We start from the raw sequence: 27,204 nt of genomic DNA, 5'->3' as shown, positions 1-27,204 counted from the left end.
TCAGATCTTTTTTGGTGGCACAATGGGGACCTACACAATATTAGGCAGATGGTTTTAATGTAATGGTTGATGGATGTGTGTGTTGATAGTTGAGATAGATATATATATATATATATATATATATATATTTATTTATTTATTTATTAGGTATTGTGCGCCGATCTCAATTTTTTATTTTGGATCTATATCTCCTCATCTTTTGGATCTGGATTTGGTTTTGCCAAAATCGTCCCTTGCTTGTTCTGGTTTGGTTTTGGATCTGTATTTTTTCTAAAAAAAAATATCACAAAAACAGCTAAAATGACATAATTTGGGCCTGTTTTTGTTCCTACAGTATTATTAACTCAATAACATTTATTTATAGTCATTTCCAGTCAATGTTGACCACCTCACAGCTCACAATATTGATTTCATCTAGTTTAGGTCAAAAGGTTGCATCCAGCTAGCTGGCTGACTAAGCTAAACGACAGGAGTGGGCGGCACTAACATGTGGCAGTTCAGCTTCCAACATGGCACAGTGGCATTGCAGTGGTAGACAGGATGGCAGTTTAATAAACTATACGACTCCTAGGAAGTTTAAAAACCAAGAATGTTTTCCTTAACTAGGTCAGAGGCCCCACGGAGTTGGAATATGTTTATGGACTGAAGACAGGAAAAGAATGGAAGGATTGATTAGTTTTGAATTTATTTATTTTAATGTTTTGATTCCTAAAAAACAAATATGAGGGAAGATCAATCTAGGATCAAGTTCTTCAGTTCCTAAAAGACATCTTTGATCTGGAGGAGGTTTTTTAAATTTTATACATCTAATAGAAATGAGGTGGACTTGCTTGTGGAGGTGCTGCTATAACATACTGTAAACAGACATTTACTTTGTACTCAGGGAGGTTGTTAGGTATAATGGGATCAAGACTTTCTGTTTACATCAGAGGAAAGCAGCCTGTAGTTCTCCGGCTGAACTAGAACTCCCAGCATCTGTGATGTTTACTGGGCCTACTGGACGTTATTTAGCAACAGCAGGTGGCGTGCTTCAGGTTACCTCAGCCTGCTTTACGCACTGTATGTACCATATAAATATATTTGTATGTGACCAATATACACAACTAATTTTTGTTTTAAACATATTTGCACTTTATTGCACACATCCTGGCGGGAAGATGCTCTGTGCTGCTGCTGCTCATATTTGCCCATCCCATCAACTTGGTGGTTCAGAATAAAAAAAAATAAAAAATGAAAGCACAGGAGATACTGTCTGTGGCCATTACAATTACTGGACATTCATAAACTAAAAAATTAAAAATGTTAGGCAGCAATGCCCCAAACAGCACATAATGCAAATAAAAAATGGAATTGCCCTTGGGCCCTCCAACCCACTCTTATATTGTATATATGAAACAGGACATTCACAGTTAATAAACCAATCACTTCAGCGACAGGGACTGCCACTTGTGGCTGAAATTATTGTTTTTTTTGGGCCCCCACAAAATAAGCTGCCAATGCGCAGTGGACATTGGTGGCAATGATCCCATACACAAACTGGCTTTACAACTTAGGTAAGATCAGATGTTGTCATAGACATCATCATCCCCATCGGTGTGTACATCCTCTTCTTCACACAATATTAATTTGTTCCCGCTGGAATCCAACATTACAGGCGCCTCTGTATTTTTTTAACTTAATTGCTGGTAAAGGTCTTCCTCATGGAATTTGTAATTCATTTTGATGAACATCATCTTTTCCACATTTTGGGTAAGTAACCTCTTACGCCGGTCACTGACAAGGTTCCCGGCTGCACTGAAAGCTCTTTCTGAGTACACACTGGAGGGTGGGCAACTAAAGTAAAGCAAAGCCAGTTTGTGTAATGGCATCCAAATTGCCTCTTTTTCCTGCCAGTAGTGAAACAGACTGTCTGACATGCCAATTTAATGCTATCCCTAAAATAATCATCCACCATTCTCTGAATGGTAACCGTATAAAACAAAGTCATTAATTGTAAGCAGTTCTTTCAGACCCAACTAGATGACATTAGGTTTTGCTGACTGATCTGCATCACCAGCAGTGGGTCTGTTAGGAAAATTTAGTTTTTTCCTGGCAGCCACAGAAACTGAAGGAGGAGATGCTGCCGTGTCACGTGCTGCTTAAACTGACAATTTTTTCACCAACAGCTCTTTGCATCTCTTCAGATTTGTGTCCGTTGGAAAGAAAGACACAAGGTATGACTTAAACCTAGGTTCAAGTATGGTCGCCAAAATATAGTGATCTGATTTCAAGTGATTGATGATCCTTGGATCCTGGCGAAGCGAATGAAGGGCTTGATCTACAAGTCTGACATATTTAGTGCAATCACTCAGTTTCAGCTCCTCCAGTTTCTCCTGCTGCTTTTGCAAAAGTCTGATTAGGGAAATTACCTGATTCAAGCTGGTAGTGTCTGAACTAACTTCACATGTGGCAAGCTCAAAGGTTTGAGAACCTTGCACAACATGGAAATTATTTTCCACTGCGCTTGACTAAGGTGCATTCCCACTTCTTTCCCTATGTCATAGGACGTTGTGTAGCCTTTTGCTGCTCCTCCATCTGCTGAAGCATATAGAGGGTAGAATTTCCACCTTTTTACTAACTCTTGCTTCAGCTGCTGGCAGGGCAAATTCGACAGTACTTACTGGTGCTGCAATCTACAACACGCATTTGCTGAATGTCGAAAATGTCCCGAAATCTTTCAGGCCACCAAGAGCATCTCCTGCACGCCTGTCATTTTTTTAAAAAAAATGTTGCACCACCAAATTAATTGTGTGAGCAAAACACAAGACGTGTTCGAATTCGCCCAGATGTAATGCTCTCACAATATTGGGGACATTGTCAGAAATCACAAATCCCAAGGAGAGTCCAAGCAGGGTAAGCCATTCTGCAATAATTTCCCTGAGTTTTTCTAAGAGGTTCTCAGTGGTATGCCTCTTATTGAAACCAGTGATAAACAGCGTAGCCTGCCTCTGAATGATCTGGCATTTGTTAGATGCCACTGCTGCTGTTTGCACTGTTGGAGGCAATACACCTACCCAGTGGGCTGTTACAGTCATGTAATCTTTAGTTTGCCCTGTCCCGCTTGTCCACATATCTGTGGTTAAGTGGACAATGGATACAACGACATTTCGGGGGACACTAATTAGGTTTTTTTAATGTCCTTGTACAGACTGGGAATTGCTGTTCTAGTGAAGTGGACTAGAAGGGACATGGTAGCGGGGACACAGGACCTCAGTTAACTGTCTAAAACCCACTGCATTAATGGCGGATACTGGATGCACATCTAATACCAGCATGGTGTCAGTAATCCGCTGTGCAACTGGGTGACTGCTGTCATACTTGTTTCCCCTTGCAAAGGATTGTTTGACAGTCAATTTTTTTGTTAATCTATTAAAAGTAGTCTACTTCCTGGTCCCCTTCTGGGATGAAGATCTACTCACAGCAGCAGCAATAGGCATAGCACTGAAGAATCCTTCTGAGGTATCACGGATAGGAGAGGAGTCAGTCATGCTTATGAAATTGGATACAGCAGGACTACTTCCGATCACGATTGAGGATGTTGATGATGCAGGTGTTGGTGGTGGAGAATGCAAGCGCTTGGATCTAACAGAGAGAAGGGAGCAGCTAGGTGACGCTGGAGTGATTGTTAAATTTTTTGACAAAGTTTCTGAATTTTGCAAACACTTTGGAATTTGATGAATGCGCTGCAAGTGATGTAACAAGGAGGAGGTTCCTAGATGGTTATGGTCCTTACCTCTACTCACTCTTGCTTGGCAAATATTACAGATGGCTTGAAAACTGTTGTCCGGATTTGGGTGGAAATAAATCCACACGTGAGAAGTGGATTTTATTGTCTTTTGCCCCGGCATGACAATGGGCTTTTTCACACCACGGGCAACAACTGTTGCATGATTTACATAAACAACATCCTCGGCATCAACATCCTCATCATTAACATCCTCATCATCTTTGTTATCGCCAACTATAGAAATATCCTCCTCATCCTCCTGGTGCAATTCCACAGAAGCATCCTCGATTTCTATGTCAGCATGTTGACTTGTGCTGCTCATCCCCACATTTGCAGAGGGCACACAAATGGCGGAAGGAGGTTCCTCTTCAAGTACAGTATTAGAAAGGTCAGGCTCACACATGGCAACTGCGGACACACTTGGACTCTCCTCTGGGATCTGTGACTTTTCTGAGCACACAGTTGGTTCTTGTGCCTTAGCGATATAAATTTTTTTGACACTTCTACAAGGAGAAGATCTTACATCATCATAAGAGGCAGAACCACCAGTCATGAATAAAGGCCAAGGCCTTATCCTTTCCTTGCCACTTCGTGTAGTAAATGGCATATTGTAAATGTTTGGTTTCTCTGCACCTAACTTAGCTTTTATTTATTTTTTCTTTAACACTGTAAAACATTGCTTGTTTGATTTTAAATGCCCTGACTTAAGCCCTTTGGACATCAGCCTTTGTAGATGACGTTGACTGCCTTGCATCGTCATCATGACTGCTGGCAGCAGCTGCAAGACTGGTATGTGATTCCTGCTCTCCTCTCATTTGATCGTCCTCCACATCAACAAATTTACAGTGTGGTCTGACCGGCAGTGTCACCGAACAATTTTTTTTTTTAACACTGGGGAAGAGCACCCCTGAACAAGGCAGCAGCCCCTTTATGAACAACACAGACAGCACCTGTTCTTTATGGATAACAAAGCACCCCTGCCGAGTGCGGACAGACCACCTGCAGTGCAGAGTCACAAATACGTGGACGATAAACTGCGGTCTGGCCACCGGTGTTACCAAACAGCAAACAATAATAACGCAGCTATGTTGCTAATGCACACACATGTAATAAAGCACTTTTATTTTTTTTTACAATGGAGTTGAGCACCCCTGATTGACAGAGCACCCCCCTGGACAACACCTCACCCCTGTATGGACTGCAAACCTAGCTCCTTGATGGACAGGACAACAACACAGCAGCCCTTATGTATAACACAGTAGCAGCCCCTTGATTGACAGGACAAGTGACACAGCAGCTGCAGCACCCACTGAAGCCCCCCTTTATAGACTGCAGCCCCTTTATGTACAACACAGCAGCAGGCTTCAGCCCCAGACCCCGGCAGGACAAGTTGGTCAATACACTGACACAGACAGTGACAGCAACACATCTGTTCAGTTCACCATCCACACCCGGAGTGAAAATTGCGCCAATCTCCGGGACCTTTATAGAATCCAAAACCCACAAGAACCCGACAGCAGGAGGATGACGTTTTCCCTCGTTTTGAGATCCGAGTCAGACAGGAAAACCCGAGCCGAGCTCGGTTCTCGCCTCGGATCTGGAAGTTTAGAGAATTGGACCCGCTCATCTCTAATATATATATATATGTTGCATTGTAAAGTCATTTTTAAGTATAGACGCCATAGATAGATAAAATAAAATGAGAGGGAGAGAGAGAGTGAGTCACACATACATGACAGGACAGACATTCAAAAATACAATAAGTAGAGTATAAATGCATTCTAAATACATTAGAATAACTTAGGTTTATGAAAAACTTTAATGGGTCACTGAGACAGGTCATTGGCTGGAGATAATGATTTCTTCATCTGTGTTATGATGATTCATTGAATACACACCGGCCTACATTTATTTTCTGCCCTTTGGGAGAGTGCTGGATGGGGAGATGCAGCTGATGGCGTCGGGCACTTCTAGTCATTAGTCCCTGTTCCATCGCAGCATAATTCTGTAAATTGATAGACTATGAACTGTGAATAGCAATGTTTTCTTGGACGTTCAGGGAGAGTGGGTAAGTATGATACATTCGTCCTCGAATCTCAAATTAGAAAACATTTGGAGAAATCATGTGCAACCCACTGTCCCCAAACCTCCAGTTTCTCCTGTAATTCTTTTGTCCAACAAATTGGTCAACAGACATATTGCCCAGTTCTGAGAAATCACTCCTATTGTAAATCATACTTACCTACTCTCCCGGGAAGTTGCGGGAGACTCCCGATATTTCAAGTAGCCCCCTGCACCCCCTGAAGAGTGGCTGGATTACCTGCATCTCTCCCACTTCCTAGTGAAGTAGGCAGAATGGGAGAGATAAAAACAGCAATCGTGGGTCCATGGAAAGGAGGCAGGGTTAAATAATGCAAAACTGAATCATTTTAGCCACGGACCCGCAAATGAGTGCATTTTGCCGCGCCTGGGGCAGGGCTTAATGACGTAAGTTCAAGGGGCTTCTCCCGGAGAGGGGATGAAGAAAGCAAGTAAGTATGTTGCAAATTTCATACTGCAGAGACATATGTTACAATCACATTACAAACAGGATATTGAAGGAAAATATTCTGCACATCGCAGACACCCATCATTTGTCAGCGGCCTGTTGTACAACACAGACTCTGTTGTACAGAAACCCTAAGCTGCTAGCCACTATAGAACTCCCCACCCCATGTACCAGCCATCTGATGCACAGAGACCCTTCCAACTGCCAACACGGGTTGCATAGAGACCGTCTCTTAGGGGGAGATGCATCAAACCTTGGAGAGAGATAAAGTACCAACCAATCAGCTTCTAACTGTCATTTTTCAAACACAACCTGTAAAATGACAGCTAGGAGCTAATTAGTTTGTACTTTATCTCTCTACACTTTATCTTTCTCCAAGGCTTGATACTTCTAGTCCTTTGTCTATATCCAAGGTTTAATACTGTACATCTTCCCCTAAATGCTAGAACCTGTTACACAGATGCCTCATGTCCCAACTACAGACAACACCTATTGCGGAAGGAACTTTGAAATATATTACTGACTAATGCTAAAAAAAAACTTGATTCTATGTAAAAGTAGTGGTTTCTATTATTGAGAAGAATACATGATTTATAACAGCAGCAGAATTACAGGTGATAGAGTGCAGGCAGTCTGGTAAAGATCACCTACATATACTGTACTGCTTCCACATCTTTTCTGTTGTGTGTTTTTTTTACGTCTAATTAAATTCATCACACAGTGTGGTTTATTCATTCAGATAATTGGAGAGGAAAGGGAAGGCATGAAACATGAAGTGGAAGTTTACAAAACCTGGGCTTGCTCTGTGTATTCAGGTTTACGTGATGAGCAAGGCCTGAAAGCAGCAAAGTATACACATACTGTATGTCCAAATGCAATTAGTTCTATAAAATACAGTACTTTAAATATAGCTTTTGCTTGTTAAAGTGGCCACATAATCATTACAGTGTCTCCTAGCTTGTACCTGTCTATGTTTTACTCCATTAACATTCTGCAATTTACTAAACCTCCCACAACTTTACTGTAAAAGCTGAGAAATTGTGGAATGCACTTCCACCAGAACTGGTATTGGTAGACACTGTATGCAATAAATGATTGGACAGATAAACTAACAAAAAGAATACACTGGCTATGGCATTAATAACACAATATACTGTCCAATTGGCAGTATCGGTACAGAGATATTTTTTTTTTGCGAGACACTAGATGAACTAAAGCCTTCCCTCTCTGAGCAGGAAAAAGTGGACATCATGCAATTCCAATTCAAATATACAGAAAGCATTGGAGGATAGGTGATACCATTGATAGCTAGCGTATGGCAGTGAAATAGCTGCATAGCCAGTAGTATTATCAATGTGCTCATCAATTGTATGGAGAGGATTATACTAAATTACATATGTACAGAAAACACCCCAATTTGTCACTTTAAATCCAGTGGCCAAAACAGCAGAATTTGTGGCAGCTTTGATAAATGGCAATGAGTAAATTTACACCAAAGCTAAGCTTTTTGCCAGTTGTCCACTAAACTTATCGCCATCTGTGAGTAGTGTTATGCAGGCACTCACCTAAAGCAGCGACTTCGTCGGAGAGGATAAATTGGCTCAATTTCTATGTAACCTGAGTCATGCATGTGCAGTACAGTGAATGGTCTGGCCCAGAAAGAAATGGCAAAGCAAAACACTTCACAGGGATATAAAGTCTTTGCTGGCATAACTACAGTGGCGTCACTAGGATTGGTGTCACCCAGGGGCCCATTTATTAATGATCACTTTTGCAATGCGATCAGGGCATGTCAGTATGGAATCGGTATGATTTACCGCCAGCCGCATAACCCTAAGTGTCCTGGGGGGGTGCCTAGCCCTAACCTCCCCCTGGGGTTGCCTAACCCTAACCCTCCTTCCCCTAGCCTAACCCTCCCGGGGGGCTGCCTAACCCTAAGTCCCCCCCGGGAGCCCCTAACCTAACCCTCCTCCCCGTGGCTGTCCGCGCCCAGCACCCGGCTTACCTTTGATCGGTATGCCGGGTGTCGGGCTCCCGGCTTAGAGCTAATGACAGGCGTCGGGATTTCGATGCCTGTCATTAGTACCTTGCCGGGATTAGACAGTCGGGAAGCCGGCGGTCGGATTTCGTCCGTCGGCTTTCCGACTGCTTCCCGTCAGTACCGCCCATGATCGCATTGCAAAATGTGATCATAACGGTCAGATGTATCATCCGGGATATGCAGGGACATGGGCTCTGAAAGGAGCCCGTCCCTGCGATGTCTCCAGAGAGCTTCCGGCCAGTGCCGAGGCTGCTGCGCAGTGACGGTGACTGGCGGCCATTGCCGGGGGAGGGTTCCGGAGGAACCTTTTGCCGACTAATTATGCGGTGTGTAACCATAGGCATTAGCTGAGGGGGCCGATACCGCGATGCACCGCATTCCGTAAATCTGGCAGCATCGCATCCCCCATAGAAACCTATGGTGGTTGTGGCTACCTGCTGTGGTCCCTCCTTAATACATCAGGGGTATACTTAATGTTTGAGGTAAACCCCGTCTGTTTTCAGGGATTTTACCTCAAATATTCAATGATAAATGGGCCCCTGGCATGCCCCTATTTTCATTACTCTGGGGATCTGCTCAGCACTCCCGGAGATACTCCCCCAGAGACTCTCCCTGCACTGCCAGCTCTCTCTCAGTGACGGGAGCCGAGCGCTGCACTGTGATGTTATCGTGCAGTGACCGCTCCCGGCTCCGTCATTGTATTGTCACCAGTGGAGGCTCCAGAGGTGGGGCTGTAGCGCAGTCCATAGTTCAAATAGGGGAACCACACCAACCGTCACCCAAAATGCTGCCAAACATAGTCGGCCGGGACTCACTGACCCACTCAGATGGTGTCAGCAGATGGTGTTATGATACCACTGCATAGCTAGTAATCATTGGCACAGTTCTAGCTAGACTTTGTAGTAAATAGTATCACTAGTTAGTTTCTTGTCACTTTGATAAGAAATTATACTTTTCAGTGAGATGTTCAGTATAGATAAATAGACTCCATAGTGGCAAATTCAATTAGCAGCTGTAAAAACCCCAGGCCACGACTTTTCGATATTCAATTAAAAAGTCGTGTTAATACAGTTTTCAAAAGGAGAAATTGCTGCTGTTAGGTTGCAGTTGTACCTCCAGAGTTGGTGATAACTTTTTTAAGGGAGTTATGTAATAGATTCTGACTGAGATGTGATTTTGGTGAGTTCACCGCTAAATTAAAGTGGCAATCAGTTACAAGGCTGGTTTTGCTCAAATTTAGGCTGCAAAATTTACAAACTAACGCCGGTTCCTTCATCTCAGAACCTATCACATAACCCACATAAGTCAATATTTTGGTCAAAAAAGAATCTTCATTTTAATGTAATTTTCTCTATACATCAGAGAAAGGGGTATAATGATGTATGGTGATCTGTTGTAAGGTTTGTTTTTAAAGTTGCAGATGGCTGTAATCATTTTTTCCCAAGTTATTCCTACACCAGCAAGATAGCATTTAATGTTTGAAGTGTAATTGCGCAACTTGTTCTGATATTTTCAGTAGTTAGCCAGTGAAGTGCGCAGATTTTTAACACGGGAGCACACATTGCAGAACTCATGGCTGAGTGCATATGGCCCAAGACACTGACAACTATGTTCTACTCTTCATCATAGTATGTAACATGTTCGTCCACTCATTTTATTCCTATTATGTGATACTTTATTGCTTGCAAGATTGCCTTACCTGTTTTAATGATGTGCACAGTATGCAAACAGTAGTGGGTGATTTTCTGCTAGCAACGGAAGTACCAGGCATTGCAAGGTTTATCTTCACCCGGCAGCATCATAAGGGTGATTGTTGGAGTTATTCTGTGTATTGTCGATGAGTCTTTTTTTTTTTTTACAGAGACAATATTATTTCTTTGCATTGGAGTTTATACTGTATCTGATGAGATAGTTAAAAGCTGAAGGTTCACAAGACAATCCAGTGATGACTAATAGTGTTTCTGGCCCCACTTTAGTAGTAACAGCTGCTGTACAGGCACTGCTGCTATCCTGCCTGGAATTTATCGCTGCTCTGACATTTTCATATGTTATGCAATGCAGCCCGCTGGGTTATTTTCACAGACTAACTACTTTTGTGCAAGGATATGTACAAAGATTGAAATGCCTATTTATCATTGTGGCTAGTGGGCGGCTGTAACTATCATTATGGGCTCTATTCAGCAATCAAATTTCTACTTAAATAATGCATTTTTTAAGTATTCAGCAAAGGGTTAACGAACGAGATAATGCAATTATGTTCCCTGTTAATACCCAGCTCGCACAAGCCATTGTTCTCTACAGCTCTTTAACATTCTTTGCTATTCAGCAAGCATGAAAAAGTACAATATACAATAACGCCGACTGAGAATGGCGTTATATGAGGAAAATCATTAATTCTTCCCAAAACTGCAGGAACAGATGGCTCTCGTTCAATCAGTCCGTGTAGCTGGCTGAAGCTCCTCCCACTCTCCATCAACTCCCCATGCTTAGTCACTCCCCCTTTCAGGCTCTTGGGCCCACCAGATGTGTCTGCGGCCATAGCAGTAATTGTTAGTAAATAGGCCAAACATGGAGAAATCTGTGCAGTTTTCTCTGGAGTTTTTTGCTGATCAATTACAATAAACAGACCCAGGGCCGGACTGGGACTAAAAATAGGCCCTGGCATTTAAAGAGCACACAGGCCCACCTCGCGTCAGCATCTGTCTCCTGGCATAGACTCCTCCCCTAACTATTCCTGACCCCTCCCACTTCTTATAATGCAGAGGACACCTCTGTGCACACCAAAGCAGAGCCACAACTACACATTTTAACAAAAGAGCGTTTGTGCCGCCAACTATAGGGGAAGCAGGGAGAGCGCGTGCCGAAGGCACACGCAAAAAAATGCAGGTGTAGTTTTGCTGGGAAGGGGTGTAGCCACCTAATTTTTCACGTTACGTCACACAGTAGTGTCTCTTGAACATTACGTCACACAGTAGTGTCCCTTTTTCACATTACGTCACACAGTAGTGCCCCATAGTCACGTTACGTCACACAGTAGTGTCCCTTAGTCACACTACACCACACGGTAATGTCCCTTCATCACACTACACTGCACAGTAGTGTCCCTTATTCATGTTACATCAAACAGTAGTGCCCTTTTTTACCTTTTGTCAGACAGTAGTGTCCCTTTTCACGTTAAGACACACAGTAGTGTTTCTTTTTCACATTACGTCACACAGTAGTGCCCCATAGTCACGTTATGTCACACAGTAGTGTCCCTTTTTCACGTTATGTCACAAAATAGTGTCCCTTATTCACATACACATATATGAATATTTGCACATAACTAATATTATAAAATAGAAATATAATAAACAATATATTCTATACAATTAATATTAATACTACATGGATCTGCAGGTTTAAAATAGCAACATACTAAAAGGAATAGAGAGACAGGAAAAAGAGAGGAAGAAAGGGGGAGCCAGGAGAAAAAGAGAGGAGGAATTTGGGCAGCTGGGGAGAGAGAAGGAAAGGGGGGACCCAACATAGGAGAATTAGGCAGAGTCAGGAGAGAGAGAGGAGGAACTGGGGTAGAGAGAGAGAATATGGGGAGCCAGGAGAGACATAGGAGAAATATGGGGAGTGGGAAGAGAGAGAAGAAATAGGGAGAGCCAGGAGAGAAAGAGAAGGTATAGGTTGAACAGGGAGAGAGCAGAAAAATGGAGAGCCGCGAGAGAGTGAAGGAACAGGTTGAGCCGAGAGAAAGGGAGGAGGAACTGGGGAAGCTAGAGAGACATAGGAGAAATAGGGTGAGCTGGGAGAGAGAGAAGGAATAGAGGAAGCTGCGAGAGAGGGAGACAGATAGGAGAGGTGGACAGAAATAGGAGAGGGGGAGGGGGAGAGGGAGTCAGAGATAGGAGAGGGTGAGAGGGAGGGGGAGAGGGAGACGAGAGAGGCAGATGGGAGGGGCATACATAGGAGAAAGAGGGGGACCTGGGAAAGAGAGAGAAGGAATTGGGAGATGGGAAAGACATTGGACTCGATTCAATTCAACGCAAATTCAATAGCACCGGAAATGAGCTCCCGGAGCTATTTAATCCATTGCGCTACTAAGCCCGACTAAGGATTTCTTCTCGCATCCCTCCTGGGATGCAAGCAAAAGTCCAACAAAAGTCCAGACGCAATGCTGTTTTCTGCCCTTAGCGCAGCAGAAACAGCATCACACCGGGAAGTTTAGTCAGAGAATGCCCGTTCTCGTGAATAAATACCTTGTTTAAGGCGCGAGGCACAGGAGAAGGGCATTCTCCAACCTAACAACGTGCAGAATTGAATTGAGCCCATAGGAGAAAGAGGGGGAGCTGGGCGAGAGAGGAGGAATAGGGGGAGATGGGAGATAGAGGGTAGGAATAGGGGGAGAATGGAGACAGGCGGAATAAGGGCAGGCAGCGGAGTTTAGGAATAGGGGGAGATGAGAAGGGAATAGGGGGAAACAGAAAAAAGAGAGAGAAGAAATCAAGGGAGATAGAAGAGAGAATAAGAGGAAGAGGAATAAGGTGAGATGAGAGAGAGACAGAAGGAATTAATGGCGGAGATGGCAGAGATACCTGATGTAGTTTTGGTGTGCAGAGGTTTTACCTACTCACCATATGCTGTCTCCTGTGAAGCAGCGTCCTGCTGTACTGTAGCTGATGCCCGGAACCCGGAAGTGCGGCTCCTCTGAATGGCAGCCATGTACTTCTCGTGCGGCTCCGCCTCCCGGGCAGCAGACTGAGTGTCTGCATAGCGCTACCCTTCCCACTGACCCCAATCCCATGGGGCTTGGTCGCGGCAGTACAACCTCCCGTACCTCACCTTGCTCAGCAAGCAGATTTCAGGAACGTCATGACGCGGCCGCGCATTCGTGCAATCTGCTTACTGAGCAAGGCGCCGCCCGGGAGGTTGTACTGCCGGGTGAGCCTGTGCTCAGCCAAAGCGGCCCATTTGGCCATCGGCTCTTCTGGCATTTGCCAGAAGTGCCCGATGGCCAGTCCGGCCCTGAACAGACCCCTCTGTCACCTTTTCACTCTGTTATTCTCTAGTTTAATATTACATACAATAACAACACTAACCATGTACAGTATATAAATTCCCCCATTTCCTATGGCTTTTATTCTCTCTCATGGGCATGCTCATAACACATTTTTCAGTCTGTTTTTATGTCTGTTTTTTATTTTGTCTATTATTGGGGACCAGGATGCTAAATCTTAATTTTCGAATGCCGTTGGAATTATATTTAGTATGTACTAAGGTTATCCTGTATTAAACCAGGTAATATGTTGGCTCCTCTGTCAGTTTTATATATTTTGAGGATTATTACATTATTTTTAGACTACATCTTGTGTTCCATTTAACACTTTATTTTCCAAAGTTGAAGACTATTGTTCTTTTTGGAGTATTTTGTTAGTTCTTTGAATAGAGCGCACATCTTAGAGCACCTTAAATATTAAGAAATTAATACAGGACACATAAGGATACATAAGATGGACTTCTTGTCTGCACTATGAGGCAGATTGTGTACAATAGGTCTTTCTGCTGCAAAAACCTGTGTCCACAACTTTTTGCTATCCAGTTAGAATTTTGCTTTGTTAATGTGAGTTTAGATCGCACCTCAAGATTTGGGGATAACTTTTATTTTAATGAAAATTGTCACAACAAAGTGATGTACCTCTGGTGCACTCCTCCCAATGAATACTAATAATATATTTATAGGTGTTTAAATAGTAAAATGTAACCAATAAAGACAGGTCATTTTTCATGTCATTTTTCTAAAAAGCAGAGCGATGGGTTTAAATTATGTGGAACATGTATATTGAGAAGTAATTTTTCCCAATATTTTACTACTTATATATAGATACTTACACACAAAAGAAACACATTATGGTTATTATTTTTCATTCACTAATAAAAGTGGTAGAATTCAATATTTTGCTTATGGCCACTAATGGCCTCCTACACTGTCATTTTTGCTACTTTCTATTTTATGGTATCTTAAATGGTAGATGGTATCTTTTTGGATTTTCCCACTCCTTAATGCGCAAAGTGCACACACCTCAGAGGTAACGTGTCTTGATGTACAATATCTAATTGAATTGTGGGACCTGTTTTATTGGCAAGAGTATCACAAAATATGCTCTGATTATAGAACTGACGGCAAATTGAATCTTAGGAATTTTCAAAAGTATTGCATGGCCATTCTCCATAGGGATCAGTGATGCCAATGTTTATATGCGTCTTGGCTATGTTTTCTATTTAGTTGAATGTTTTCAGTGGATCATTGTTTCATGAAAATTGCTCATGTGTATTAGTATTATTATTATTATTATTATTATTATTATTTTTATTAGTTATTTATAAAGTGCACACATTTTACACAACACTTTATAGATAATATTTATTATTCCACTTACATATCTTATACCTATGTTTAGATATGTATAAAAGTTTCTATGAGAACAATAAGAGGAACCCATGCATAAACTGATCCACTTGCATGTCTGAATTGGGGAAAATTGGATTTCTTCCCTCTCATCTATCCCTGTTTCTATGTTTCTTGTGGTTATTTAGTAACCTGCAAAAACCATAGTAACCAATCAGATTTGTATGTTCAATGACTACATGAACTAGACCATTAAAAGCTAATTGGTGATTGGCTGCTGACAGTGCTGTCCCATTTTCACCTTTGAGCGAGGTCAGTAAATAATTCTCATTAATTATAATTAAATTAACAAATTAATGTGTTGAATTAAGTTTCTTGAATTTTGTCTGTGGACCCCCTACAATGATATATCCTGTTACACTTTTCTCACCCTAGTCCCAGTCCATTGGACACTATTATGATATATTTGTTGGTGGTATCAAATTGTTTTCAGGTCCACCCTGTTCCCACTACAGCCATGCATGGCTCACTCAGTGTAATCTCTTCTTGGATAACTCAGATTGGTCAAGACAATTTATGCTATGAGCAGTACTTGAACCACAAAACCTTTTGTTGCTGTGATTATTTATAATAATATTTGAATACTTACAACTGCAATTCCGTGGGAATTATTGTTAGGATACATGTGTTACCTTCACCATGTTGTTTTGTCTCCTGTGTTGGATTAGACAGAAGCAGGGAAGATGGACATGGATGATGCATTAATGTATGAAGAAGATTATGATGAAGATGATGGTAATGAAGGAGTAGAAGAAAGCACAAGGCTAAAACTTCTTCGTAAAGTCGCCTCATTTGCCTCCAAACTTAAAGAATTTATTGGCAATATTATAGCCACCGCTGGAAAAGTAGTAATTACAATATTACTTGGTATAACAGGTTGGTGTAATCACTATACTTTTTAAAAAAAATATGGTTGGTCAGTTGGAGTACATGTTTATGTGTATATACATATAGGCCGTGGTGGGATAAGCCTGTTTGGTACCAGCCCTTTGAACAGTGACTAGTGTTTAAGTATACTCATAGGTCTCCACTTGGTCATTTAAACTTTCAATCATAATTTAGCGAAGCAAAATAAAACAAGATTAAAGAAAACAAAGAACCTCCTTAGAAAAGGCAGTGTTTTTCAACCCTCTCTATCAAGTGGCCACGTACCATTTTCACAAACACACAGTCCTTGTACTGCTGAATTCTTATCACCAGTTAGTCACTGTGGTTGTCTGGTGTAGTTCTGGGCCTTTAGGGACAGGATCTCCTCCTGTCATCTGTACCCTGTAATAGACTTGGATCTCTCTCACAAACACAGGACTCATGTGAGCTCCTCTCTGTTGGACTCCAGCTATAGACCTAGGACATTTATGGGAAACATTAAGCCTTCCCATCTTGCATTGGTGCATCAGTTTGTGCCGCTTATTGAGCGGCAGTCATGATGAAGATGACTAGTTTGGTGCAGATTTGCAGCTTATAGAGTAAAGTTACACTGTGTAGTTACAGCAAAGATGGTCACAGAACTGTGAGGTGTTGACGGTTATAAGCCGCCTTCATTGTTAGCTTACAGTAGTTGCATCCTGCTTAGGGTGAAAGAGTCAGACTATAACAGTTAAGACTTTGGTTGACATTCTTACAGTATTAATACACAGACATGAATATGTTAATGGCCAGTATGTGATTCGTATATTAACATAATAGATTTAGACAGTGTTGACCTGGTTGCCATTATTGTGGTGTAATGTATAACTTCCTTAGTGCAGTACTTAACACTCTTGCACCTTGTTTCTTGTCTAGGCATGATGCTGCCTTCTTTGACCTCAGCTGTGTATTTCTTTGTATTTATGGGGTTGTGCACATGGTGGTCCTGTCGCCGAGTATTTGATCCGCTGATATTCAGCTGTCTATGTGTATTAATGGCCATATTCAGTGCAGGGCACTTGATCGGACTTTATCTGTACCAGTTGCAATATTTTCAAGAGATTATTCCACCAGGTGATTTTTATGCCAGGTAAGTCCTATCAGATGTTTATATAATCGAATTATTGTATGAATATATTCATGGCTCCATTGTGCCCATAGAAATCATTAAAATCATAGAGAAAAAATTATACATATGAAAAAAATTAAAGTTTACCTTTATAGTTTATTTTAATGTACCTGTTTCATCGGTGATTTCTCACCTACAGTACACTCCATTAGTATTTCTTTCCTTTAGTCTTCCAAATCTTTCCCTGTCCCCATAATTGTAACCATTTCTGTACAAGAGTGATAGTACTGTAGGTAACTATAGCCAGTGATATCTGGGATAGTCTTTTATCACCAGGGGTGGACTGGGGAACGTATTTACTTTTATTCCTTTGGAAGTGAAATTAAAATTACTTAAAAGTCTGAATTTATAGTGACATGTAAGAATAATAAAGCTCAACATTGGTCTCAATTTTATAAGAAAATCTACTCTAGATCAATCTACTCTAGATCGGTGTTTCCCAAATCCAGTCTCCAACACACACTCTGCAGCTCATGTTTTCAGGATTTCTGTAATCATGCACAGATAACTTAGTCTACTTGGCTGTGTCAGTAATTATCCTGTTTTTGTACAAACAGAAGAATATGAAACATGAGCTGTTTGGATGTGGGGTGTGGTAGCATTTATTGATGTTCAGAATGTTGACACTAGAATGTCGCCATGTTCTGAATGTCGTCATTCAGAATGTCAACATGGACCATAGGTCAACATGTCAATTGTCAGCATTCACAATGTCAGCACTGATATAATGTCAACATTGTACATGTCAACAGGCGGCATGTCGCCATTCAGTATTCCTGATCCTAACCCTATTGTAAACCTGACCCTAAAACTAACCTTAATCACAGCCTAGGTCTTAGTCTAACCCTAAACTCATCCAAAAACTAGCTATCAACATTCTATCGTCGACATTGACAATATCAGATTATGTCATGTTCTTGTCAACATTGGAAATGTCGACATATTGAATGTCAACATTCTGAATGTTGACTTTATGTACGTACAGTATACTGGATTTGGGAAACACTGCTCTAGATTAATTAAAGACCCAATTGACAATTAGTGCTAAAAGTATTGTTTGTTACTCGAGAAGTAATTTATGGTACCAGCTTATTCTGTCATTAAACATGAATAAACCAATCTTTAAAACAACATACTTTCCCCAGGATAATGTGGGGAGAGGACAGTAGATTCACACATAAGCAGCATACATGGTCCCTAGATTAAACTAAATGATGCTTTTCACACAGGAATATTTATATGCAATGCTCCAATGGATGTACTGTATATTCTGCAATACTTGGTTTCATTGAAAAGTCTCATAAAGTGATTTACGATTGGATTGGTACACCCTTCATGGGGGGGGGGGATTTATGTGCAAACTATCACATTTTGTAATGTCTTTGTAGTCTAGTAACTGTAAAGAAATGATAGTAACTTCTGTCATATATATTACAATTAGTGATAGTTTAATGACTGCCACTATTTTAACTAAATTACAAACAGAACATAAATTTTTAGACTAGTGGGGGAAGGTAGCTGTGTAATGTAATATGCTATAAGAAGAAGCGTTTTGATGGGCAAGTAGGAAATTTGGCATCTGTTCAAGTGAACATAACAACTGCTGTTTATTTTAGTGATTGTATTTTACATTACTCATTTAACGTTAGTTCATTAAAATAATCACTTGTAAACAAATTTTCATTCGCTCACCCATATAACTGAGGCAAAACTAATCTACACATCAGCCTGCTGATTTATTCTTGTTGTTCTACCAATGGAATCTAAGTGAATTGGGATATATTTGGTTTAGGCACAGACTGGTGCTTTGAGACTAAAGGCTATATCCATGCTGATGGGTACAGTATATATTTCTTATTGCTTTCCCTTAGTCGCAGATGGGGGGAGGTACCTGCCCTATCATGCTGATTGTCATCAATGCTATGGGTCCCTGGTGAGTGATAGCACCAATCTGCAAGTAAGGGACGCAGATACACAGCCAGTTTAATCTGCAGTCACCTACCTCATTATCTATTCATGTCGAATCCAGCAATCCTACAATCCAGATGCCACATAACTAAATACCCCTCTCTGATTAACCTGTGTATTGTGAATTCCCATATAAAATGATCCATAACATATTAAAGTTAAATGTGTGCATTCAATGTCTTAATAGATAAATGTAAACTTTGGAACATCTTTGACTTTTATTTACCCAGACTTGCTGTATTACTGTTTTGTTCCCAGTTGTAAAGCACAATAGAATATGCCGCCTCTCATTGGGTACATATCGCGATTACTACGGTAAGTGCTTAGAATATCGCAAAGGATAGCTATACCATTAAGAGCTGTCCTTAGCGATGCTCTAGGATAGAGGGACTTCTGGGTTTAACACCAAGAAGTCCCTCTGACATCCTTCTGCGTATGCACAGAAGGACACGAGCTGCGGGGGGAGCATCCCGATAAGAAGCCCATAGGCTTCTATTGGGCAACGCCATCTGAAGATGGTGTTACCCACCGGGCCGAAGCAAAGGAATGCATCACATTCCGGTGCTTAGTACATATGGAAAATGCAGTAAACCACCCAAAAACTGCATTTTCGGGGGGGTTTACCGCATTTTTCACTTTAGTACATCCCGTCCATACTGGCCGATCCCTAATAGAATAAAAGCCTGGTCCTTTATTATTTATAACAGGTCTTGTGGGTGCAAGGTGCTCAGTCTGAAAATGTGTATCAGTGGTCATTTGCAAAAATATAATGTGGAAAAACATAAAGGCCAAAACAGCTGCTTTTGTACAGAATGTTTCTGTCAGGTTTCGGGCCTAGGATCGGCCGTTAGTCACCACAGCGCCGAATTCCCCTGACTTATCGTGTGGTCAGATGTCAGGTGCGGTGGCGAGTGACGCGCTGAGGACATCTATGTGCTACCCCGTGACTTGGTTACCAAGGTTGCCATCATAGGCGCAGCCATGACAGTCTTCATCACCTGACTGACCCTTCATCCAATGGTAGCATGGTTGTTCTCAGCTGACGCTGTCCTCCAATGTACTGCTACCTTGGGCTGGGCTCTGAACAACAGGAAGTTGCCTGTACAACGTAGTTTCTACTAGTGTTTGCTTGCCATCAGTTCATTCCAGGTTCCCTTGCTGTTCTGCTCTCGAGTCATTTCTAGTTACTCTGTACATCCTCCAAGTACAACCACAGTGTCACCCTCCTGTGCCAGCGGTGCATCTGGATATCTTGCCCGCGTACTCTGTACATCTTATAAGTTCAACTACAGTGTCACTCTCGGTGCATCTGATACATTGCCCTTGTACTCAGTACAACATCCGAGTACAACTACAGTGTCACTGTCCTGTGCCAGTGGTGCATCTGATACCTTGCCCGTGTAAGTACAACATCTGAGTACAACTACAGTGTCACTCTCCTGTGCCAGCGGTGCGTCTGATACCTTGCCCGCACACTCAGTACAATATCTAAGTACAGAATCCTCGCTAGTGCTTCTTTCAGAAGTACACTCTCCTGGGCCTCATCAGTGTTATCTCCCTCCATTTCCTACCTGTATCGGATACATGACCAAAGGGCCGCGACCTGCTTGCTTGGTGCAGCTTAAACACACATCCCGATTGGAGACGTCACTGGTGAACACCTCCCAGCAGGTTAGACTCCGCGTCTTTGGTCAGGTCTTGCCAACATCCGATACTTGTGGATGAGGAGGACATACATCCAGGCCCCTCGCCTCCGATTCCTTCCATAACCTGGGACCTCAGCTTTCAGCTCCTCAGTAGGAGATCCTCCTGAGCCAGTCGTGACAGTTTTAGTGATTTTACAAATTCACATATATCTCTTTTAAATCCAGGTGCAGAAGTTTTTCCAGAGGGGATCTTATGCTATGAAATTATCTTTTTAAAATTCCTCTGTCATATAATTTTCAGGATCAGTAAACTCAATATAGCTGGATATCCGTTCCGTTTCATTTAGTATAAATATTTTATTTTTAGCATACAGTACAAGCACAACCCATATCTTTTCTATAATGTCCAGAACGAGCAGTGTACTTTAGCTTCAACTGAAAACTTCTTTGCCGGTCTGAGAATCCCAGGACAGAATACCATTCTGTTTCAGGCGCCGCTTTGCTGATGAGGAGACTTTAATTAAAGTGTGGTTTCGTTTAGTTTTTGCTAAATTGAGTAAGCATGCTTCATTCATCCTGTGATTTCACTTTCCATCAGCCACTAGTAATTTTAGAGGCTTATAACTTCCTGGCTGTTGCTACTGTAATTCTTTGAAGTAAGGATATTAATCACAAGAGAGTCTTTCATACACCAGTATTTTTGTATGTATCTTCAAAATGCCAATATCATTGCTTGAAATGTACACACTGTAGCCCTTTAAAACACGTACAGCTTACTGTTGGACTACTATTCTATTGATTTACAATAGAGACGGGTTGTACACACCAGACAATCAATACATTACTCTTTTAAGGAAGGCGCATTAACCTGCATTCTATGATTTAGACGGGATGTAGCTCTTCTCCAGCAAGAACACTTGGCTGCCTTCCAAATGAGCTCCAAGCCATCCAGAAAAACTCACTGCTGTGCTGCGGATGTCACTGACCTTATGTGCGCTTTCTAACATTTGCATGAATTTGCAATGATTGCATGAATTGAGGGTGTCCCCTGCTGGGTCTGCTTTAAAAATGCAAGTAAAGTAGAGCATGGAAATATATTAACCTGTAGTAAGACGCAAAGACAATACTACTAATGTTACTACTTTTGTTCTACATGCTTTATTTTTATGATTAAAACATAGCGATTGTCATTATTTATAGTTTTACTACAACATTCTTTTGTTACAGTCAAATGTATTTTGGAAATTTTCCATATAATAAAAATGATGCATACAGATGAGTCATATGGTCTATATAAAGTTTGTGGTCAATAGTGTATTTGTTAAGCTAGAACATGACTCTAGTAAAGCCTTTTTTAAATGTACAATCAGAAATACTGTAGGAAGCCTTTCCCTAAAAACTGTAGTGTTCAATTATAAAACTGCAAATACATATTCGTTCTAATACCAACACTTGAAAAACCAAATTATATTTGGGGTTTTCATAGCAGGGAGGTGTTCACATATGATGGACCTTAGGCAAGGGAAAGCAGGACATGCTCATATTTCTCCAATCCATGTCCATCATATATTATATGAGGCCCCTTTGCGTACACATGTCCACCTTCAGTCTCATCTGTCCAACAGTAAAAGTTGAGAATGTTGCACATACAAATTAAAACCATGTAGTCTGTATTCAAATAATGCTAATATCTTGCTAAGACATTGAATATATTTTCTATTATAAGTCAACTGTTGTTGTTTTAGCTCATATTACTATTTTACCTGCTCAAAAGAATGTGTTAGAATAAAAGTCATATGAAAATATAAACTGATAATGATTCACATTAATTGCAGTGAGTTACATATTGTAATTAATGGGGTCAGTATTTAATGCAGCTGTGTTTGCTTCAAGTACTGTATACATTAAAAATCAACTCAATAATTGAGACCTTTACAGGTCTGCACAATTTTATTACCCCATGTTTTGCCATGAAAACACAATCATTTCAAGGAAATATGCTGCTTTCCATGGAGAAAATGTTTAGGCTTGTTGCTGATATTTGCAGTATCCAGCAGTCCCGACATAAAATGATTGTGCAATCTATTTGCTCTGCCAGGCTAATAGGCTGGTTTCCAAACCCATATAAACTTATGGTGGGTACACACTGACAGATACATTGGCCGATCAACTGAGAGTCAGATGATTCTCCTGCGCCTAGCATGGGGTAGGTGTAAGTGCCGATGGCAATGATAACAGCTGCTCTCGTATAATTGAGGAGAGAGGTTGTGCAACTTCATAGAAGCGTACAACTCAGAATACAGATGTATAGCTGCATTAGCATTACGTTCGCAGCATGCGTTTACTAAACACTGTAAATGTGCAATAACTGATGACATTCAAGACAGTGTATGAATGACATATCAGGCAGTGTGGGGAACATGAGAACCTATAGCAGTGGCGGCTCCTACCCTTCTTGATGAGGGGGCTGCTCTCTGCTGCAGTCCAGACATTCAGACTGCTCGTGTCTCGCCACCTGCCAAGTCCATTGCACATGCGCAGTGGATCTGGCACGCGCATAAACACCGGCAGACTGGCGCATGCGCATATGTACCAACTTCTGCTGACTGTATTGGCTGTAGCCCCTAGAAGCCAGGTAGGGCAGATGGAAAGAGAGCGGAGTGGCTTCTTACTGGAAGCACTCTATCACTAATCATGGTCCAGACTGGCAGTACCAGGGGAAGAAAACACCTCCACCTGGGGCTGCCTATCCTGTGTGTGATTAGCAAATACTGTTTCCCATGGGAAGTCAATGCCAGTGCATGTACTGCAACTAGCTCACTGGAGGTGGCTTAGTTTACTGGGGGGACCACAGCCTTCATCCCTTATGTAAAATATGCCACTGATCTATACCTAGTTTCCTTTACATAAACTCAGTATCCTGCATGTCATTATTCTGATTAGCTACTGGACTAATACATTTCAAATAATAATCTGGAGTTCAAATTATAAAAAACACAGAAAGATACTTAATTTGATTGAGCTATGGAGGTAAATACTTAATAGAATTTCAGAGCTAAACACTTCATTTGATGGAGTTAGGGAGCTAGATATTTCATTTGATGGAGTTAGGGAGTTAGATATTTCATTTGATGGAGTTGGAGAGCTAGATATTTCATTTGATGGAGTTAGGGAGTTAGATATTTCATTTGATGGAGTTGGAGAGCTAGATATTTCATTTGATGGAGTTAGGGAACTATATATTTCATTTGATCGAGTTAGGGAGCTAGATATTTCATTTGATGGAGTTGGAGAGCTAGATATTTCATTTGATGGAGTTGGAGAGCTAGATATTTCATTTGATGGAGTTGGAGAGCTAGATATTTCATTTCATAGAGTTGGGGAACTATATATTTCATTTGATGGAGTTGGAGAGCTAGATATTTCATTTCATAGAGTTGAGGAACTATACATTTCATTTGATGGAGTTAGGCAGCTAGATATTTCATTTTATTGAGTTGGGGAGCTACATATGTAAGTTAATAGAGTTGGTTAACTATATATTTCATTTGATGGAGATATGGAACTAGGTATTTCACTTGATGGAGTTGGATAACTAGATAATTAATTTGATGGTGTTGGATAGCTAGATATTTCATTTGATGGAGGTGGAGGCTGTATTCTTAATTTGATATATGTAAGGAGCTGAATAGTTAATTTTATAGTGGTGGTTGGATAGTTCAAATGGTGGAATTGGGAAGTTGTATACATAATTTGATGGGGAGCTGGATAATTACTTAAGTAGGAGTGAAGATATGAAAACTTTAATTGATGACAATGGGGAGCTTATACAATCATTAGATAGGAAAGGTAGACTTAATTGATGGTGATGAGGAGCTATATATTTCATTTGATAAAGTGAAAACCTGGATTCTTTGTATAATGGAGTAAATTCTGTTAATATAATTTAACCAAAGTGGGAGAATATTTTTTGAACAAGGGAATAACAGAATACTTCATTGTATCAAGGTTAATCATTTGTTAAATATGAAGTTTTATAATTTGATTAAGCTGAATTGTTCATTTGATGGTGGTTAGGACTTTAGAGTTAGTGGTTTAAAAAGGAGCTGGGGCAGTCAGGAGTTTATTATCCTGTAAAAAACAGTAACAACCATATTATGCCATACACTTCCTCACTATAAAGCCTCTGAAAAAGAAAGTTTTTTTTATTTATTTATTCCCCTTTATTCTTAACAGGTTATTTGGTATCACTTCTTTAGTTCAAACCAACTGTTCAAGCACGTGGAAATTTGTAACAAATGCGGAACTACATTGGTACTACTATACAAACCCTGTCATCCTGTTAGTACTGTACTACACACTGGCAACTCTCATACGTCTTTGGCTGCAAGAACCTGTCGTAAGTGTAATATTATATTACTTATTTATTTTTATTGATCCTTGAATTGGATTCGATGTTCTTGCTCCGATGAAAACACATTAAAGAAACCACTTAAATACGACTGTAACTCGTAATGGACCTATTTGTTTTCTTTCTAATACAGTACTGAAAGTCGGTTAGCATTTTCACTTTGCAGCTGATCTCTATTGATCATTGAGTTGTGCAATAGTAATTCTTGTCTCCTTAATGTCTAATTCCTGCATCCTGTGCCTTTGAGTATCTTACCTGTCAAAGTACATATTTCTTTAACAAACTGCGGAAGCAATTTTTGGTTTACATTTTCCAGATGAATAAAAATGAAATGTTATTGTGATAGCAGTTAGGGCTAACACAGTAATGACAAAAAAAGTAAGACACTTGCTACTAGTATACAAATTAAAATGTTTTATCATTTATAACAGAAGACTATGGGGAGATGTACAAAGCCTTGGAGAGAGATAAAGTGGAGAAAGATAAAGTACCAACCAATCAGCTCCTATCTGTCAGTTTACAAGCTGTGTTTGGAGCTGATTGGTTGGTACTTTATCTGTCTTCACTTAATCTCTCTCCAAGGCTCAGTGCATCCACCCCTTAATGCACAGTACACTTACACATGAACTCAAATTTTAATATGGAAAATGTACATTATATATATCGGTAGGATTGATAAGTAATAATTAAGCGACACATGATAACATAATCCTGGACAGGAGTAAAGTCTTTCTTAAAATAGCTGTGATACATTGGGGCTGATTCAGAGGTGCCGCCACGGCTGTTTCTTTTTGCTGAGTCACAGCGGCGATAATATGCAAATGCTAGTTTCAGCCTTCTCCTTGTGTATTAGCATGCGCCAGAATGTGCAAGCTCTGAGACGCCCACTTTCAGTGCCCATGCACGGTTGCTCTAGACAATAAACCATTGGCACACCTTCATGTGAACCATTGATACTTCCACCAATCCTATGTGCATTGTCTTGTCTGAACTGCATTCGGTATGATTTACCGCCAAGCCCGATTGTCCTAAAGGTAAGTATAAACTAACCTAATTCTACCCCCTAATCCTCCTTTAGGGTGCCTAACCCTAAACTCCCCCCCTGTGCCTAAATCTAACCCCCCTTCCCCGCCTCCTAAACCTAAGTCCCCCCCGGGGGTGCCTAACCCTAACCTCCCCCCGGGGGTGCCTAACCCTAACCCCCACTCTTTCCCTAGCATGTCACTAACCTCCCGGGGGGTGTGCTTAACCCTAAGTCCCCCCCGGGAGCTCTAAACCCAACCCTCCCCCCCTCGCAGCTGTCCGCGCCCGGCGCCCGCCATCCCTTCGATTGGGATGCCGGGCGCCGGTCTCCTGGCGTCGGTAAAATAACAGGAGTCTAGATTTAGATGCCTGTCATTTAACCCTCGCTGGGATTAAGCAGTCGGGAAGCCGGCGGTCGACATTGCGTCCGCCGACTTCCTGAATGTATACCGTCTGTGTCTGAGAATGCAGCAGCTCTCACTGACACTCCCGCAACGCTCCCATATCATACCCGCGTCATGGATTTTTTTACGTTCACTTCAGGTCACCTCCCAGTCACCAACCAAGTACACCCATAATTTTCCCTCGCCATTTCTGATACCTGCTTTTCCATACACGACAGCGCATTTGTGCGCACATTCAGGGTAACGCATGTGCTGTAAGGGTTTTCAGATCTACGTGAACATCAGCATTGCGTGTACTTAGTGTGTACCTCTGAGTCAGGCCCTTTGTGCACCGGAAGTTAAGGCTCTTACCTTCTATTATGGCATAAAGTACAATGCCAAAAATGACTTGGTCGACATCTTCAGTTCTCAATGGAAACATATTTACATTATTTACATTATCTCTAATTCAGCCCATGTGAGTCATTTAAAAACCATTTAGAAAGTTAATGCATTTGTGATTAATATGAATATAATAAAAAACTGTCCTGTGCAAGAAATGGATAGAAGACTAATGGAGAAGCTTTAGAAAAACTTTATAGAGAAGAAATAGTATTTTAAAAATAAGAACACAACTGATATCCTTCATTCCGAAATATAATCTCTCTCTCTCTCTTTCTTGCTATATATATTTATATATATATAGATATACAGTATATATGTAAATAAAATATAATAAGAATAGATCTAAAAATGCAACCATCGATATATGTATTTATGTAAAAAATATATAATAATAAATATGTAATAATGCCATCATGTGATCTTATGTGACGTCATTTATTCAGGACATACAGGAAGGACATACTTGCCTACCTTTTGCTTCTCCTCCCCGGGAGAAGCCTGGGGAGAACAAGCAGGTGGGC

The 27,204-nt window shown here is 41.1% G+C and overlaps 1 protein-coding gene across 2 annotated transcripts in view; it reads left to right on the top strand.

Moving 5' to 3' along the window:
• The window catches only part of PIEZO2 (piezo type mechanosensitive ion channel component 2), a 488,868-nt gene that overhangs the window by 325,842 nt on the left and 135,822 nt on the right, over positions 1-27,204 (top strand). For both annotated transcript variants that reach the window (XM_088469701.1, XM_088469700.1), the window contains exons 6-8: positions 15,481-15,688; positions 16,595-16,808; positions 24,698-24,860. In XM_088469701.1, the coding sequence (XP_088325827.1) occupies positions 15,481-15,688; positions 16,595-16,808; positions 24,698-24,860 (585 nt within the window). The remainder of the gene's footprint in view (positions 1-15,480; positions 15,689-16,594; positions 16,809-24,697; positions 24,861-27,204) is intronic.

The sequence above is a fragment of the Taudactylus pleione genome, unplaced genomic scaffold, assembly GCF_031769625.1.
Source record: "Taudactylus pleione unplaced genomic scaffold, aTauple2 ptg000093l, whole genome shotgun sequence".
NCBI lineage: Eukaryota > Metazoa > Chordata > Amphibia > Anura > Myobatrachidae > Taudactylus > Taudactylus pleione.
Note: the sequence above shows the minus strand (reverse complement) of the source record. Positions and strands in the feature narration are given on the sequence as shown.